This window comes from Galeopterus variegatus, unplaced genomic scaffold, assembly GCF_000696425.1.
Source record: "Galeopterus variegatus unplaced genomic scaffold, G_variegatus-3.0.2 Scaffold9500, whole genome shotgun sequence".
Taxonomy (NCBI): domain Eukaryota; kingdom Metazoa; phylum Chordata; class Mammalia; order Dermoptera; family Cynocephalidae; genus Galeopterus; species Galeopterus variegatus.
The window spans coordinates 53781-70991 of NW_007735611.1; the positions used below are offsets into that span (position 1 = coordinate 53781).

Consider the following 17211-nt stretch of genomic DNA (forward strand, 5'->3'; position numbering starts at 1 on the left):
CCGTTGCCGGACACGGAAAAAAGACAAAAAAAAAAAAAAAAAAGAAAATAGTTTACAAGTGAGTGAATGTTTGATACAATGGTTTAAACTTTCAAATACAAAAAAAAAAAAGTATATTTGCAATAGAGGGGCTGTGGAAAGCACTCTTAGGAAAGAGACACTTGATTTGTACAATGAAAGGGGAACCTGGCTCTTTCAAAGGGTAGAGAGCATGAAAAAGCAGGACAGAGGGCATCATAGGTTAGAGAGAGAAACTTCAAAGGCAAAAATGTGAACAACAGACACCACAAACAGCATTCCAGCCAGCCTGGCTTAAGTCTCAGCTTGGCAATAGGGTGGGATAAATTTGATTGTAGTCAATTTCAAACATTTGGAAAAGTAGAAAGAACAGTATAATGAATTTTCATCTACCATCATCCAACTACAAAAACTATCATGATGTAGCCAATCTCATTTTATCTTGCTTTATTTACTCCCACTCCCACTGCAGAATTTTCAAGAAAAACTCAGATAGGATTTTATTTTATCTAAGTATACTTCAGTAGAAGATGAGGACTTGTATTTTAAAATGAAATTACAAAAAAAAACTATAAAGATAGCCAGAAAAATAAGATAAAAGCCATAAGAATAAAATCTGAAGAACCTTGGTCCTGAGGACCCTGAGGACAATTTCCACGTTGTATGAAATAGACGATCAAGGTGCAGCAGGTCGGAAGCGCGAGAGTCTGAAAGCTGTGGTGACAGGTATGGCAAAGACATACCTCATGGTTATTAGATATTATCCCTTGTTACAATTGCTGACCTTTTTATTATCAATTACATCCTTACATGTGACCACCGACCAGTCAGGCAAGTCTCACTCAAGCTCCCCATCAATCTTCTCACCTGCATCAAAAAGTCCAGGGAAGAGTATCTTTTTAAATATCATGAGTAAGCTGCCTTTCCAACTGTAATTGTACATTATCTTTAACTATATTGGTCCTTTAATACCAGATTAAATGCTATTTCTCCAAAGAATTTTACCAATTATAAAATAAATTGCCCTCTTTCATGATGTGCAAATTATAAGATTTCTATTTGTATTACAATCTTCTATATATACATAAAATCTATAAAATATATAGATATAAATATAGAAGATCTATGTCTACATATATATGCACAAATGTAGATATATAGATTTATATACATACCCTGATATCCTGTCAAATTGTGGATTCTTTACAGGAAGAGGCCATACCCAACACCTGTATCCTAGAGTACCCAGCCTAGTGCCTTGCTCTTAGCTGTAGCTTAAGAAGAGTTTGTAAAATCACACTGGCCAAAAAAATTGTAAATCTTTGTGAAAGACTGACCTCCATGTGAGTTAGAATTAACTGTAAAACTACAATATTTTCATTAAAAATCTTGGATAGGGTAAAGCCCTCTGATTGCTGTCAATAACGCACATTGGTAGGAAGAGCACCCAACAAGAAATAAGCCTTCTACAAATATAACAAAAAGAGTGTCACTAGAAATTCAGTGAATAGCTTGAGCTACAGAATTCATCTCAGGAATCATTAAATGTATTAGTAATGATATGAAAAATGAGATTTGTGCTTCTAATTCTCCAGTGCATTAATTTTCTATTGGTAAAAATGGGGCTGAATACACAAAATAAAATCTGAGAACTTTCAGAAATAGAAAACTAATTTCGGGTATGTGCATAACACTGATAGGCACTATGAGAGGCACTAGAGAAGATAAAATTATTCATACTACATGGTCTCTGCCTTTTTATTGTTAGAAATATTTACTTTGAGTTATTGTAACTTACTTTAACTTTTATGTGTACCAAGATATGACTAACAAATTGAAATTTGTCAACGAATAGAATGAATTGTGCTATGTGATTATAAATCTTAAAGAATGTGTCCTCCAAGTATATTTCTTTTTTTTAAACTTCATATTTTTTTTACATTCTATGATGTTGTCACAGAACAGTTCAGAGGGAGGGGGAGAGGGGAAAAGGGAAGGAAATGGGATGGAAGGAGGAGGAAGAAGGAGGAAGGAGGAGGGGTGGGATTGAGGCCTGTGGCACCCCCTCATTCCCACAGGGGAGACCAGAGGGCTTCCAGTGGTGGCTTGGTCATTGCCGGGCTGGGTACAGATGTCAAGTGGGTGTGGCAACAGCCCCCGCCCCCCCACCACCCCAGCTGAGAAATCTGGGGCCCTTCTTGCTGAGGCTTGCTGGTTGTTGCTGGACTGGTTGCTCATGCAGGCGGGGTGTGGACGAGGCCCTGGGCCCCCTGCTGCCCCGGCTCAGGAGAACCCGGCACACCTCCTCAAGTATATATAGCAATTGGATTAATTTCTTCACATCATTTGGTCTTTTTTTCATGTGATACATTATCCTTATTAATTCCCTTCATGAAAAAGTAAAGATTATATTTTGACATGTAAGTATACAGGAGAAATGCGTCAGATATTACTTGAAAAATAATCATATCTTCTTCTCTCCCACCCATTAAAGTTTAACTTTTCTTATTTTTTGTAACACTGGATGAAAGCAACCATTTGTTCCATAATTCGTCTGTGGCAACTACAAGTGTTTCCACAGAGCCAAAGAGTTTCTCCAACTGAATGTTGAAATCTTAAGTAGCTGGAAGTATAATAAGTAAATAAATAAAATACTAATGTAGTTCCAGAAATGCTTGTAAGAAACATCTGATTGTTGAAATGTGTGCACAAAATGTATACAATACAGTGAAACTTTTAAAACTTTGGCTTAATAAAGCATAGAAGTTGACCTTCATTTACTTGAAATATGTTCTTTCCAGCATCGTCAAGCATTAATTAAAATTTATTAAGTAAATCTTTTGAGTGGATACAATAGTAACTTGATCATTTATTCTTTCTAAGAATAAACACAAATTTTAAAATAAGGTTTCACTTTGACTTTAAGAAATGATTGTGTGAAATTATGTTAAATTTGAAAGCAACTCAAAAATATATTACATTGGATTTGGAACTAAATCAATCATATTTCAGTAGCATTCAATAGTTAATAGAGGACAAATTACTAAAGACATGACAGCCCACCAAAATACCCTATATTGAATTTAAGCCTGAAACATTCTCCAGGTTTTTAAAAGTATTATAAATTAAAATATCCTACATTCACTGTTATTACCACCTTGAGCCATTTGGGAAATGGAAATCAATCCAAATGGTTTCTTCCTTCTGCGGGTTGAGATACTTTGAGATTTTCTCTCACTTGAAATCTAGCTGCCAAAGGACTCTCTACTGCATAAACTGAATATTTTCCTTTACATGGGCATTCCTGGCGTTGTGAATAAAAGAGAAGTGGACAGGGAGCGCTGTAGCAGTTCCTTCCAAGAGCTCACTGGGTTCCTAGCTCAGTGCCTGGGCAGGGCCCTTCTTAGAACCAACTTCAGGCTTTCCTTCCTGCACCACAGCAGGAGTCAGTGGCAACCAAAAGAGTCTTTTCCTCCTTCCTTTTGGCTCTGATTCAGTATAAAGATTCCTCAGCCAAGAACCTAAGAAGGCAGAATGAAATCAGGAAGCCTTCCTGGATCTCTGCCTCCAGCAGATGGTGCCAGCTGGACTGCCCTGGAGGGACAAATGTGTCCTGCAGAAGCCTTCAGTGGACGTGATTTGATTTAAGGCTATTGAAATTTCTTCTTGTAGAGTCTTCCAGGACAATTTACAAAAGAAAATATTTCCTATGTACTGGTTATGCTATTGGTGAATTATACACCATCTTGAATAGGGTCTGGAGTCTCATAAAATAGCATATGTGATATAACCCACAAAATTACTGTGTCACTGGGACAAATTTTTTGCACTCCCCATGCAAAAATACTAATTATTTCTAATTATATTCCAAAAATGTAAGGCAAGTCTTTAAATAATTACTCTAAATTAATTATCTCTTAGTAACTATGGGGGAGATATTTTGACGCAGTGGTTCTTAAATCAAGCAAATGTTACAGCTTTGCTATGTTATCTGGTAATCTTTATTTTATAAAGAAATTGAACAGGGACTGGCCAAGTTAGAGCATGGTGCTAATAACACCAGGGTTTGATCCTTGTACCAGCCAGCCACCAAAAAAAAAAAAAAAAAAAAAAAAAAAAAAAGAAGGAGAGAGAGAGAGAAATTGTGCAGAATGTTGTAAGACAGCTCAATCACCTTCCGTGATTATTTGACCAAAAGAAATGCATTTGGAAAGCCATTGTACCTTCCCAGGTAAAATCAAGTGCCAGTCACATTGTTTACATCTGCTATTTTTCCCTGTAAATTATTCAACTTAATCAGTTAATCCACAGATAATCTATTCTGTACCTACCTTGGACAAGCTTTAGGAAGCTTTTTTTTCTATTTGCAATAAAAATATTTTTAACCTTAGTTTCAGTTTGCAATATATAAATATGAAAGCTGAAAAATAGTAATGAAAATACTTTTAAATAAAAGCCCTTATTTTAGTTGTGTTATTCATGGGTAGAAAAAAAAATAAGACTAAGGGCTGCATTAAAATTTGGAACAAATAAAAGAACCATGTAGCTTATTTATGGAGGTGTGTCTCACTGTAAAGAATGGTCTTATTAATATGAAATAAGGCTGTTCAATTAGGTTTTTGTTATATAGACAAAGAAATTCACTTTAGAGTTTCTCAAAAAACAAGAAACCCCTGAAATGAAAGTTACTGATCTACAAGTGTTTAGGAGCACATGTAAAAGGAGGTACGTAATCTACATTTGAATACTTTGTAAACATGTTTCTCCATATATTTAAAGAACTAATTATAAATTAGTAATTAAAACTAATTACTAATTATAGAAGAATAATTACTAAAGAAAAACATTGGGAATTTTGATAACTACCTTCTCTCCAAGCACTACATGTCCTACCACTCTTAGCATTCAATGTTGACTTTTTCCCGGGTGAAAAGGGCTCAGAAAAATCTGTTAAAGGGTTAGTATCCCGTGGCAGAAAGTAGTTCTCAGGGAGAGCTGTTCAGAAATTATAACCTGCAGGCAAATCATTTTCAGAAAGAATTTTAACTCTTGAGTTGAACCCTTAGCAAAAGAGGTAAATCTGAAGTTATTAAATCAAATAGCTAATGGAGAAATGCTCAGAGCTTAGAGTATTTTTGACGAGAAAAGGGACCATAGGGAACTGTTGTAAATTGACCAAAAAACTGCTACCTCATCTGAGGGAGGTGGTATTATTTTGTTCCACTGTCAAATGGGATTTGCTCACAGTTGTTACTTTTTCTGCCACTAATGACCCCTCACCTTCTCTTCGGGACAGGTGTGGTATTTCCTTACTTTCCACGACTGGGGCGCTACAATCTCAATTTCCACGAGGCGCAGCAGGCCTGTCTGGATCAGGACGCTGTGATCGCCTCCTTTGACCAGCTGTATGACGCCTGGCGGGGCGGGCTGGACTGGTGCAATGCGGGCTGGCTCAGCGACGGGTCTGTGCAGTACCCCATCACGAAGCCCAGAGAGCCCTGCGGGGGCCAGAACACGGTGCCTGGCGTCAGGAACTACGGCTTTTGGGATAAAGATAAAAGCAGATATGATGTTTTCTGTTTTACATCCAACTTCAATGGTAAGATCTTAACTGTACTGCCTTCTTTTCTATCCCAGAGACCAATTTGCACTACCACACTACACTTGGCTTTTAATCTTATCTACTTGAAGAAAAAAATAAAAAAGCTTTAAAGTATTGCTCTAGTTTGAAAACATATTAAAAGTTTTTGAATGTCACAATTTTTTAAAATATCCACTTAAGTCAAGCAAAGGGCTTATTTCAGTCCTTGTGGGTTTTACTGCATTCTGTTTTTATAATGAACTAGTTGAAACACACATGGCATGGGGTCTATTTCTAATTGCTGAAGAGGTTGCTGTTACTGTGTGTCCTCCATGGGACGCAGTCAAGCAAAGGGCTTATTTCAGTCCTTGTGGGTTTTACTGCATTCTGTTTTTATAATGAACTAGTTGAAACACACATTGCATGGGGTCTATTTCTAATTGCTGAAGAGGTTGCTGTTACTGTGTGTCCTCCATGGGACGCAGCACTGTCGATTGAAGTAAAAGTGCTCTGTATCAGCCATGCTGTCCCTTCCAAGCATGGGGCCCTGTGTGACAGCACAGGTTGCACATACATGAAGCAAGTCCTGGCCCCAACATTTTACATTTGAGGTCTCTGGTGACACACTGGGGGAAAAATAGAAAGGGATCAGGGGTCAACTAACTTTCTCTGTGAAAGGTCAGAGTAAATATTTTAGGCTTTGTGAACCATATTTGTCTCTGTCAGAACTACTGAAAGTACTAGAGCACAAAAGTGACTATACACAGTACTAAAAAGATAGTGTGACTGTGTTCCAATAAAACCTCATTTACAAAAACAGGTAGCTGGTCAGATTTGACTTGTGCAGTGTAGTTTGCTGACCTCTGGTGTGGATAATAGAACTAACCTTCTAGTAATGTTTCAATTGCCTTTACCCTTTCTCCAAATCATATCGTCTCAGTCTAGAAAGAACTGGCAAGCATTAATTTATACTTCAATAGCCTACATTTAATGAGCAGGAGGACATCACATCACAATGTGAAATTAGATAACAGAGTCTGATTATATTCTACCTGAAACTAAGATGACTGAGAAAATCTTCATCAGTGTGCATCACTTGTCTTTTGATGTCATATTTTATACATTTTATAAACATTTAATACATATTGAAGCAATCTCAGTAATTAACTCTGTTCAGTAAGTGGTTGATGCTAACTTGTCTTTCTTGTGAAATCAAGAAATGGTTAGGTATCAGGGCTCCAACAGATGGAAGCTGAAGAAATTAAACAAATTCATCTTCTCTGTTAGTGAGCGACCACGGGCTGGGTTTACATTCTGAGTACGTGTTATTTGCGACGAGTGACTTCCTGTATTTTATGCATTTTCGTACTGTAGTCTTTGAATGAGAATAATGTCTTATTGATACCTGTAATGAAAAGGACTTGAGGGCTTTTCAGTTTTTTTTAAATGGACTTTTATGTCAGGAATGGTTTTTGATCCTTTCACATTCAAATTTTGCCTCTCCAGAAACTTGTGCTGGGGTTCAGTCTTGCTACAGCTAGAATTTAAATAGCTCTTGCTTTTAACATGGAATTCTGTCTTCTCCAGTGCTACAGAAGGGCTTTTATAGTCACTAATTAGCTAACAGAAACTGCATCTGTCATTTCCCTTTTCTTTTTAAAGCTATAAAAGGGCATGTCTGAACACATATTAAGGGGCAAGGGAAAAAAAATTGGTTATTTAATGAAGAGCAAACTTGGGGCACTACATTTAGCTGACAATCCTGTGGGGACCGAGGGGCCTGTTTAGTATAGGGAGTGCACAGAGGGCAAAGGCCCTAAGTGCACAGAATCAGAACATTACGTGCTGAAAACAGCACACACTGGATACAGCGAAGATGTTCTGATTCATTAATAGCGAACACTGAGATCATTTTCCGTCCTGTTCACATGCTCCTTTCTGTACATCTTTTGATATTATACTCAGCTTGTTACATAGCCAAGGTCTTCATAATACAATAAAAGATGAGACAAGCCTGAGCTCGGGGCTGCACTAACTTTCTCCTTTCTTAACTGGGAATTAACTTGGTGTAGTTCCTCTGGGCCTCTCATTGCTTTCAAGTATTTGGGCTCTGAATAATTCTTGTGCCTCCATCACTGAGAGGATAGTGACAAGTGGTGCCCCATGTGAGGACACTGTACTCCACGGAACAGAGACTGACCTTCCGAAGGGTAAAAGACACGTCCGACATACATTCATGCATTCTGGTAAGGAAACAGACGACCGTGGGGTAGCCTGGGACATGTACGGGAAGGTCTAATTTAGGTCTTTTCACCCAGAGTTTTTCTTTTTTCCTCTTTTACTTTCCTTTCATGGGCACTTCACTATCAGCAGAAGTAGTGCAACATAAATTACAGCTCAAAGGTCTCTTGAAAGCAGCTAGATGTAAAGTAACTGAACACCAGCTTGTAAAACTATTCCTGGTAATTAGACAACAATGCCCTTGGTATCCACGAGAAGGGAGTCTTGATTTACAGGACTGGGAACGTATTGGTAGACGGTTAAAAAATGCTCTTGGTCCCACAAAGGCTTCTCATCTTACAGCATGGAGTTTATGTAGAATTGCCTTACAGCCAATACAAAATCCTAAAACCATAGCTAAACCAGAAAACAGGAAGCTACCCCTGCTCCTGCCGCTTCAGCAGCTTCCCCCTCCTCCTTCTGCCCCAGATTTTCCACCACTGCCACCTCCTTTAGATTTACCTCCCTTGGATTTTACTCCTATCATGGAACAATGTTTCCATGAGGGACGTCAAACTGAGGGAGAAATGTTACTTGCCTTTCCTGTCATCCAAGGTGAAAATGAAGGCCTTTGGCATGAGAGCCTTCCTTTTGCTGTTTATAAGGAATTCCAAAAACATATAATGGAAAATGGCCTCCAAAGTCCTTTTACTAAAGGAATAATAGAAGCTATAGCTGATAATTATGATATGACAGCATGGGGCTAGAAAATCCTCGTTGAAACCATATTAACAACAGCTCAGTTCAATGTTTGGCTTCAGGAATTTTGTGATGCCGCCATCACTATTTTAATGGAAAATTTAAATAATAACATTCTTATAGGTATAAATATGCTGGTGGGAGAAGGGGCTTATCTTAACCCTCAGGATCAAACTAGACTTCAGTCTCAGGTGTTTGCTCAGACGTCACAGGCAGCAGTTAAAGCATGGAATAAAATTCTAGAAACAAATACCCCTACCGGCTCTTTTGCCACTGACAGACAAAGGCCTACCAAACCTTACATAGATTTTGTTAGTAGACTTCAAGATGCTATCTCTAGACAAGTAGACAATATTCAGCTGGGAACTTGTCATTTTGTACTGGACTTCACAAATGCTTTTTTCTCTTGGCTGATAGCTGAGATCAGCTTGCCTTTGCCTAGGAAGGTAGACAATGAACTTTTCAAGTGTTGCTTCAAGTTTATCTGCATAGCTCAACTATCTGTCATGGTTTGGTGGCTGGGGACCTAGCCAAGTAGACTAGGCCCAGCACAGTTACAATGTTTCATTATATTGATGACATGTCAGCCACCTGCGCATAGGGCATCCCCTCCTGCAAAGGAGGGGGGCCTGAGCAAATTCATCAGAACTCCATTGCAAACTGTTTACAGTAGTCCCCTGTGAAGGAAATAAAATTGAGGTCTTCATAGAGATCTCCTTTGCCTGTTGCCTGCAGTGACTATTTAACAACCTTTTAGATGACTGGTGTACATACAAATTCCTTGGGGCCTGGCTCATCTTAGGGGAGTTGTAATACGTACCACCAGGAACATTATGCTTCATTTGAAGGGAGGAATGGCTCACGTTCTCCAGATGGGCTATCTCCAGATAAAGTTAAGCATGTCTATCGATTATTTTAGTGAACAGGAGCTTGGCCAGTTCCCAGAGGATAAACTTTCACAAAGTCATACAGTTGCAATTAGAATGTTGCTACTTTTGTTATTAACTGCTTTAAAAATCATAAAAGATGAAGGACTTGATTTATCCATAATGGAGGATTTAATTTTAGATGGAGCTGGACAAATAAAAAAAAAATTGTTTCTACAGAAATATGGGGGTCTTTGTCTCATGGCTCAGCAAGACTTATTTTAGGAAAATCTAGTTATTCTAGTCAAGGGATTCAAATAATACCAGGACTTATTGGTTCAGATTATAATAGACAAATTAAAGTTATGGTTACTAGTTTAGGATATCATGTCATTCTCATAGGAATTTATATTGCTTGATTTATATTAATACTGTTTATTACACCTGGACATATAAATAAAGAGAAACAAAGGGTTTTGGTAGTACTGAAGCTTATTGGGTTACAAAGATAAATAATGGATGACCCCTCCTTACTCTCACCATAAATGAAAAAACAATAACAGGTTTAATTGATTCAGGAACAGATATTACTATGATTGCTTCCAAAGATTGGATTCCCCCCTGGAAAACTTGTTCCTCTTTCATGACTATATCTAGATTGGGAGGAACACAAACCCCATGCCAAAGTAAATATTCTTTAAAATGTATAGGACCTGAAGGACAAACTGCCATTATTGCGCCTTTCATACTGGATCTCCCTGTTACTTTATGGGGGAAAGATTTACTACACAATGGGATGTTTACGTAGGCACTTCCCCTCCAAATTTATCATAAAGGCCACTGCCAAACTCCCGCCACTCAAACTGCAGTGGATTACTGGACCCCCTGTTCGGGTGGAGCAATGGCCTCTTAAAGAGGAGAAATTACAACAAGCTCATCTTCTAATAAAAGGACAATTACAAGCAGGACATTTTGAGCTCTCATATAGTCCATAGAATACTCCTATTTTTCCATCCACCCCCCCAAATCAGGAAAATGGAGACTTCTACATGATCTCCAACAAGTTAATGCATGGCTGGCCCGGTGGCGCACTGCTACAGTGCGCCGCTTGGGAGTGCGGTGGCGCTCCCGCCGAGGGTTCGGATCCCACATACAGACTGGTTCCCGCTCACTGGCTGAGCGAGGTGCGGGCGCGACACTGAGGGTTGCGATCCCGTTGCTGGTCCCGTTCTGGTACGGGCGTGACACTGAGGGTTGCGATCCGTTGCCGGACACGAAAAAAAAAAAAAAGGAAAAAAAAAAAAATTCGTTAATGCATGAATTATGCCAATGGAAGCATTAAAACCTGGGGTCCCTAACCCAGCACTTATTCCAAGAGGACACCAAATGATTATTATAGACCTAATAGATTGTTGTTTTTTTTTTTTCTTTACCATACCTTTACATGAAGATGATAAAGAAAAATTTGCATTTTTCCTTCCCAGTGTTAATGCTGGGACTCCTTTACAAAGACATCAATGAAAAGTTCTTCCCCAAGAAATGATCAACAGTCCTAGTATTTGTCAGGATTTTGTGAATTCATTCTTTACACCCTACCCAAATTACTTTTCCTGATACATTAATTTATCATTATACGGATGATATTCTTGTTGCCCGTACAAATTCAAATATACTTTCTCAAATCTACTTACATATCTTAACTCATACAAAAGAAGTAAGGCTTCAAATAGCCCCTAAAATAATTCAAAAAACAGGACCATGGAAATATTTAGTTTATGTTATTACACAAAGATCTATTCGTCCTCAACAGATTTATCTATCAAAACTCAATTAATCCTTAATGATTTACAGAAATTTCTTGGTCATATTAATTACTCCAGGGAACCTATTCATTTCATTGTCCTAAACACCCTACATATCCCTACTGGGCTAATATGCCAATTTCTTCCAAATGTAGGAGTTGTCACCTATTCCTATTCCTGATGCTTTCACTATGTTTATAAATGACTCTAAAAAGTCAGGTAACAGATCTGTTGCCTGACATGAACAGGGTTCTTGGAAATATTTCCTTACCCTTCATCATAGTTCCATACAATGAGCTGAACTAACGGCTGCTATTGCAGTTCTACATTTTCCTCATCAACCACTCAATATAATAGCTGATTCTGCTTACACAGTAGGTACTTTACAAGTTATTCAAGATGCTTTGATTCATGATGGAAATGATGCTACTCTCTTTAAAATATTTAGAATATTACAAAAATTAATTCAACGTAGAAATGATCCTTTCTTTGTAACTCATATCAGATCTCATTCTGGGTTGCCAGGTCCTCTTACAAGAGGTAATTACCAACCTGATAAATTAGTAATGTACACAAATGCTATAAAAAAGCTTTGGCTTCTCATCAATTTTTTCATCAAGGTGCTAAAACACTGGTTCATTCTTTTCAAATTCCTTACAGACAAGCTCAAGACATCACTCATGCCTGTACAGATTGTCAGAGATATTCTAAAACAATCTCCCCAGGTGACATTAATTAATCCTCATGGATTAACAGGAAATGAAATTTGACAAATGAACATTACTTATTTTGACCCTTTTGGGCAACTTAAATATTTACACGTCATTGTAGACACTTACTCAGGATTTAGTCATGCCACTGCACAAACAGGAGAAACTGTAAAACATGTACAAAAACATCTTTTTTCTTCCATTGCCACTATGGGAGTTCCAACACAAATTAAAACTGATAATAGACCTGCATTCACCTCTAAAGCTTTTCAAATGTTTTATAGAGTATGGAATATTAAACATGTCACGGGAATCCCTTATAACCCCACTGGCCAAGCCATTGTAGAAAGAGCTAATGGCCTTATCAAATCACAATTACATAAACAAAAAAGGGGAGATGTGGGAATACAGGGGCCTGTTTGGTATAGGGAGTGCACAGAGGGCAAAAGCTTTAAGTGCAAAGAATCAGAACATTACGTGCTAAAAGCAGCACATGCTGGAAACAGCGACAATGTTCTGATTCATTAGTAGGGAACACAGATCATTTTCTGGCCTGTTCACATGCTCCTTTCTTTACTTCTTTTGATGCTATACTCAGCTTGTTACATGGCCAAGGTCTTGATATTACAATAATAGATGAGATAAGCCTGAGCTCGGGGCTGCACTGACTTTCTCCTTTCTTGTGGGAGTTAGCTTGGTGTAGTTCCTCTGGGCCTCTCATTGCTTTCAAGTATTTGGGCTTTGAGTAATCCTTGCATCTCCATCACTGAGAGGATAGTGACACAATCCCATGTTCCGAACACTTTTCAGAAATTACTCCACATCCACCTTCATTGAGATGCACTTCTGTTTCTGGCTCCCTCCATCTCTGTGTAGCTCAGTCACAGACGGGCTCATTGACTCTCTCTCCCTTTCTCCACAGGCCGTTTTTATTACCTGATCCACCCCACCAAGCTGACCTATGATGAAGCGGTGCAAGCTTGTCTCAATGATGGTGCTCAGATTGCGAAAGTGGGCCAGATATTTGCTGCCTGGAAACTTCTCGGATATGACCGCTGTGATGCGGGCTGGTTGGCAGATGGCAGTGTCCGTTACCCCATCTCTAGGCCAAGAAGGCGCTGCAGTCCCACTGAGGCTGCAGTGCGCTTCGTGGGTTTCCCAGATAAAAAGCATAAGCTGTATGGTGTCTACTGCTTCAGAGCATACAACTGAGTGTGCCCCTACAGCACATCAGTTTTAGTCATTAAGAACATGTGAAAGGTTTTTTTTCAATATGAACTCATGCAAGTTACCAAAACTGTGATAACCCTTTTTTACTTACTGTAAAGAGTCATTTTCATAAAGATCAATTCATTAATTTGTTTTTGTAAAGCTATCATTCAATATATATTATAAATTAATATAATTTTAAGGGAAGCTCTACATAAAGAGGCTTTAGAGCCAAACAGTCTAAGCTATGTCATCCCAACAAAGTATTCCTTCATGAACGGGGCATGCAATAGCTTGAGAATTGCTAGGATTAAGGTAAGAATAGTAAGTAAAGCTACTCAGAGCAGCAGCTTCTACAAGCACAAATTTTACACATTTATACAATTTTGAAATGCACTATAAAAAAACAAGTTAGAGCAACAGATTTGAAATACAGTCTTCTTTACATAAACAGATTCTGAGAGGTTACACAAAATTCAGTTTCACAGGGGAACAATCTATACAATTTTGAAATGCACTATAAAAAAACAAGTTAGAGCAACAGATTTGAAATACAGGCTTCTTTACATAAACAGATTCTGAGAGGTTACACAAAATTCAGTTTCACAGGGGAACAATCTATACTTTTCTAAAAGTTAATATTTCAAGTCTCCAATAGACAAAATATTTTACTCTTTAAAAATCCTGCCTTTTTGACCAAAAAAAAGAATTTCATACGGTCATCAACGCATAGTAACAAGCACAGTTAAAACTCCTTAATAATCCCATTTATATAAAGTAGGAGAACTAAATAAGCAGATAGTATTTAACCAATGAGAGACTCCTCCCTTCTTCTAATTAAAATTCCACATGTCTGAGAAGAACTGTTTTATCTTTTGAGTAGCTTTACTGAGTTATATTTAAATTCTAAGGGCCATTTGCTAAGCAGCATTTAGCATCTACTCAGGGCAGTTACATAGATAAACTGCTGGACAGAAAAATTGTAAGATTTAGCAGCTTGATTTTATGTTAGCCTATGAAATGTTATTGTCCTATAAAATAACTTTAAACTATTTAATATTTCTTTCTTATTTACATTACAGAAAAATTTAAATCAGAAAAGGAATGATTAACTATACACTTGCCTAACCAAGAAACAAAAACCCGACTTTGAAAATTCTTATTTTTATTTGTGTATACACTAGAAAGTCCACCTGGTGCCTGTGTTTGGGGAAAAGAGTCAACAATATAGTTCTAAATCTTCCCCCAAATAGAATTATGATCAGTGATGTCTCTTTCCTTGCTGGTCATCATTAGGCTTAAATGAAATGCTGAAGCTGTCATCAAAGAGTTTACACTAAAATCTTCAGGGCTTTGAATGTAACGTTAAGACCAGCTTCAGAAAAACAACTGTCCCCATTAGCAGTTCCAATCTTTAATAAAGCTTTGTTTTCCTATACTTTCATGACTATTGATACCCCACAGGGACCAATATTTGTATTCAAATTATATTTCATGGTTTCCCATTGTTTTGCAATGAGTTCTAATAAATGGGATTTAGTATAAAAATACAACTATGACATAGCTGGTATGCTTTCATGAATGTGACTATTGATACCCCACAGGGACCAATATTTGTATTCAAATTATATTTCATGGTTTCCCATCGTTTTGCAATGAGTTCTAATAAATGGGATTTAGTATAAAAATACAACTATGACATAGCTGGTATGCTTTCATGAATGTTTTTATGTAGATTTGTCCCATGAACATGAGTAAATAAATCTGTTTCCTGAATCGATTGTGGTCGCATTTAAAGCTCTGTAATAATTCTAATAAATTTACTCTATAAATGTAGAATTATGTCTGTGGAAGGTATAGAATAATTGGAAGTCCATGAAACCATTACTATATTTGTATATTATCTAGACAAAATATTGTAAATAAAAGTAGAACATTTCTTTCCTCAAAAGCATATATGGAAATTTCCAGATACTTTAATAGTAAAAGATGACAATGTATGCATGCACATTTGAGTTAGGTTGGATATGCAAATTGTACAAAACTATGAATCCAAAGAAATTGTATTGTTTAACTCAAACACTGGTGGTATAAATAGAACTTAAACTTCCAAACTAAAAATACCTGAATGGTCTAGGATAAGATGAATATAATTTTTAAAGAGGGGACAATCTCCAAAATAACAACTCTAACCACCTCAAATATGGGGCTAGCATATTGGAGGAAGTCCACACTTGAACAGTTATTACCCATGTTAAAGAATTTTGTTGAAAATGCAAGTGAGAACAAATTTCTATTGAAGCAGGCATATAATTTTCAGCTACTGTTCAGAACTCTACCTTTATAATATTAGGTGTAGTAGCATTTCTTAACTTTTGAATACTTTACTAGTATAGGAATTGGTGCTGATCAAAATCTCTGGAGTGACTGTTAACTGATTAAAATCTATACCAATTGCACATCATTTTTCCATTCTTATAACAACAAAATCTTAACAGAATGAATACTGCTGGGCAGAATTTTTATCTTCTAATTTTGCCGAAAGGATTAGAATCCCCATGCCCTTTGGAATCCTACTTGAATAAGGAGTCTTTTTTAATACTCTCATTTTGCTGTCTTTTCCCCAAATCTCTATTTTCCTACTTCATTCCCCGAAATATCTCACTGAGAATGTCTGAAATCTAAAGGTTACCCTAGTACAAATCCTAATAGAAAGTTTGTACAATACTGGTTAATTCAGAAATTTCTCCTCAGACTTGGATTCCAAGAGTATCAGAGGGATGAAATGGGAGACTGGTTAGGAAAAGTTTTGATTATTTTGTCCATGATTAACACTTGTGACCATATAAGAATTAAGTATATCTGAAAATTTCACTGAGACATCTACATTTGAAAACCCAAATAAAAAGAAGCATTTCATATAAAAGACAGTATAGGAACATAAACAAGTTAGTCACATTAACACTGGAAGCCACCTTTGAATGACTATTGCCATATTTTATCACAGTAATTTTTAGCCAAATATGGCATTTGTAAATTTAAACTTTCTCTCATAGAATGGGGGCCAGTACCTGTTAAAGTGTTATTTTATGCAATAATATAGTTGCTTATTATTTTGGCAAATAGAAGTAGACTCCAAGGAGATTCCAATTTGGTTGCTGGCAGCCATCCTGGGTTTCTTGATATCGGTACTCCAAAGAATACAGTGGTCTCATGGAGTAGCTGACCACTAAGGAGAGAAGGATTAAAAGGGAATCACTTGTCAGTTCTTACCATAGAATGCATCGAGGAAGATCAGTGGACAACTGGCACAGTTTTGTTGCAAAGTTAACTGTATCGTAGCTCACTACTGCCAGAGCAGCAATGGTGTACAACAAAAGAAACGAAAAATATAAAAGTCATTTAGCTACCTGATTAAAAGAAAATTAATATTTAAAGGCATCTAATACCTACTGAGTATAAATTTGAGGAGAAGAACCAATCTGTATGAAAAAAAATGTTTTCATTTTCTGTAAGAAACAATGAACTGGTAAACAAACATTAAAAGTCAATTTTATGTTACTGCAGTATCTTTTGATTCTTCTGAACTGTAGAATCTTAGCTATTTTTCTGTGTCAATGGTCTAAATACATTATTTCAAAACAGACATTTAATCCATCCTTGTTCTCAATTTTTCAAATTGTAAACACATAGCAATTTCCATTTCTTAACATTTTTCAAAGTAAAAAAAAAAAAAAAGCATATCTATGGTATTGCTAAATCAGCAATGGTACTACCCCCAAATCTATTGGCTTTTTTGTCTTCATATATGATTCAAAGCATAATTTATTTTGCTTACCAGGTTAGCAATCCCAGAAATCTGTAGTGGTGTTGCTTAAAATATTTAAGATTCTTTATGGCTTCAAATGTGAGTACGGAATTAAAAGAAAGATTTTTATTTCTATAGTAAAGCTCCTTCCTCTAGCACTTTAGACTCTCAGTAACAGTAAACATATTTTCCAATATTTCCATCCTTACCCTGAATTTTCTTTTTTTTTTGTCTTTTA

The 17211-nt window shown here is 36.9% G+C and overlaps 1 protein-coding gene across 2 annotated transcripts in view; it reads left to right on the top strand.

The window, feature by feature from the left end:
- Positions 1–13717, top strand: part of HAPLN1 (hyaluronan and proteoglycan link protein 1) — a 36260-nt gene extending 22543 nt beyond the window's left edge. Inside the window, exons 3-5 of one of the 2 annotated variants that reach the window (XR_552124.1) lie at positions 5315–5617; positions 12879–13588; positions 13710–13717. Coding sequence is in view for 1 of the 2 variants with exons in the window: in XM_008593670.1 (XP_008591892.1) it covers positions 5315–5617; positions 12879–13168 (593 nt within the window). In the remaining variant the exon portion in view is untranslated. Of the gene's footprint in view, positions 1–5314; positions 5618–12878; positions 13623–13709 lie in introns of those variants that run through there. The other variant, XM_008593670.1, reaches the window with a different exon arrangement.
- The last annotated feature ends 3494 nt before the right edge of the window (positions 13718–17211 follow it).